Source organism: Arachis ipaensis, chromosome B01 (genome assembly GCF_000816755.2).
Source record: "Arachis ipaensis cultivar K30076 chromosome B01, Araip1.1, whole genome shotgun sequence".
NCBI lineage: Eukaryota > Viridiplantae > Streptophyta > Magnoliopsida > Fabales > Fabaceae > Arachis > Arachis ipaensis.
This window is the reverse complement of record NC_029785.2, coordinates 137,338,607-137,340,742: the sequence shown is the minus strand read 5'-3', so window position 1 is coordinate 137,340,742 and position 2,136 is coordinate 137,338,607. Positions and strand designations below refer to the sequence as shown.

At 42.7% G+C, this 2,136-nt stretch overlaps 1 protein-coding gene across 1 annotated transcript in view; it reads right to left on the bottom strand.

Annotated features, from left to right (window-relative positions):
* LOC107643625 (EIN3-binding F-box protein 2) overlaps positions 1 to 2,130 on the bottom strand; it is a 4,295-nt gene extending 2,165 nt beyond the window's left edge. Inside the window, exons 1-2 of the mRNA XM_016347326.2 lie at positions 850 to 2,130; positions 272 to 694 (exon numbers count right to left, since the gene is read on the bottom strand). Coding sequence (XP_016202812.1) covers positions 272 to 694; positions 850 to 1,806 — 1,380 coding nt within the window. The 5' untranslated portion in view covers positions 1,807 to 2,130. The remainder of the gene's footprint in view (positions 1 to 271; positions 695 to 849) is intronic.

The window sequence follows — 2,136 nt, the reverse complement described above, 5'->3', positions numbered from 1 at the left end:
AGGAAAAGTACAACTTGGAAATCCTAGCAATATAATTCTTTTTTTTCTTTTAGTATACCCTGGCAATATAATTCTGATTCAGAAAGAAACTATAATTGAAAGATAGAAATAATAGTTAACCCATGCTCATAGACCAATTGAATATAAATTTTGATTATTTCATTTCCCTATGATAATTCCAAAATAGGAATTCTCTCAATAAACGCTTCAATTATAGTGTAACCTTCTTTAAATTTCATGAATCAGGCAGCTCAAACAGTACTTACACACAATCCTTTAAAATAAGCTCCTTCATGTTTTGACCATTGGCAATGATGTAATCCTTGATAAATTTATCACAAACAGTTCCCACGCCTGCCAATGACAGCACTTCTAAATTTTCAAGTTGCTTCAGTGCTGGCACAATTAATGCAGTATCGATGTTTTGGCAATGATCAAGATACAACTCTTTCAGAAGTGGTCCTAGTGAATCAGCCAAAATATTAACACTGGCAGATGTGAGAAGGGAGCACTGGCTTAGGTTCACCGATCTAAGAGCCGGGGCAGAAGAAACCAGCGCTCGCAACCCCTTATCTGATAGACGGCAAGCACCAGTGATGGACAGACTGATTAATCTAGGTAAGTGTAACCACCTCGGTGACTTTGTCACAATATAATCAGGTATGCAACGTCCACATTGGTCAAGTTGTAGCACCTATTCACATGTAAATACATAACCAGAATTCAGATGTGTCAAATATAGGTAGTAATCTCAGAAGCTAAATGAAATTCAACATTCAACAAAGGGAACATGTTCAACTTTAGCATTTGAGAAGAAATGACAACTATCAAAGAATTCAAGAAGCATACCTCCAATTTGGAAGTGTCACACACTTTGAGAGATTCTGTCAATTGATCCTCAGACATCCATGAGCAATCTCTCAGGCGAATTTCAGTGGGAGACCCTTTAACAACAAGTTCAAAAAAGTGAGAGTCCATCCGATGAGAGTCACATGTCAGCTGGCTAAGTCTGTGCCTCAGGTCTTCTGGGACACCATCAAGTGACACAATTGCATCAGCATAGCTGGCAAGAACTTTTAGGCATATTTCTTTCAATGATGGCACCTTCCTAGGTCTTGTATGATTCGATTTAGGAACCCATGATTTATTTTGCACATTTTTCATCCCTTTCTCTCTGATAAATTTCAAAGCTGTCGAGAAAGGTGTTGGCCCCTCATCAATTGGAGGTTCCACTGGAGGCTCAGGGTTAGATGATGCATCCTTAGCATCCGGCACGAACCGGGCAAACCGAGATGCATTTTCTTTGGCTATGTCCCTGAAACGTTCCCTTCTCATGGAGCTAAGATTGTCCTGTGGTGGCTGGAGGATTATAACACCGCCATCATCATCATCGTTATCATCATCTGAAATTTCGATCGGAACGCCAGGGTTCGAATTTTCAGGTCTAGGTGCGCGGAATGCCTCGTCATGAAAAGCATTTGCCAAGAAATCAATTTCCATCACCACCGGCCCTTTCATTTTCTCTTCCCTGCTTAACCTCCTGAGACCACCGGAATTACCACCACCACCACCGTTGTCACCACCAAGAACCAACCTTTCAGCAGCACCACTGGTATCAGCAGCATGACCATCCAATATCCTCTTCCCTCTCGGATCACCTTGCACTTCCTCCACCTCCACCACCGGCGAAAAGAAACCTTGAGAAAAATCAAACTGAAAATCAGGGTTCTCGTTCCATACTTCTCCCATTGTCTTAGTGCGCTTGGGAGTGGCATTATCGACGTCCATGGGAACGGTAACCCCCATATAATCAACTGTTCCTCTCTTGAGAAAGCCTCTTTCTGTTTCATCAGCAACGCCATTGCATGATGCCCCGTGATCGGGACCACCAAATAAGTCGGAGTTAGCGGGGTTGAGGAAATTGTCAATAATTGAGCCAATGTCAATGTCTTGATCGGAAACCCCAAAATCAGTTGAAAATGGCTGAAAGTTGGTTTCTTGGTCAACCCAGGGATGGGTTTGAACGGAAGTGGTGGCGTAAGGAACCCCGAAATCCCTAGGTTCTTCGGGGTTTGAGAATTGGGGGAAATCGGGTATTGGATTGAGAATTGGTTGAGGCTGAGGTGGTTGTTGGGG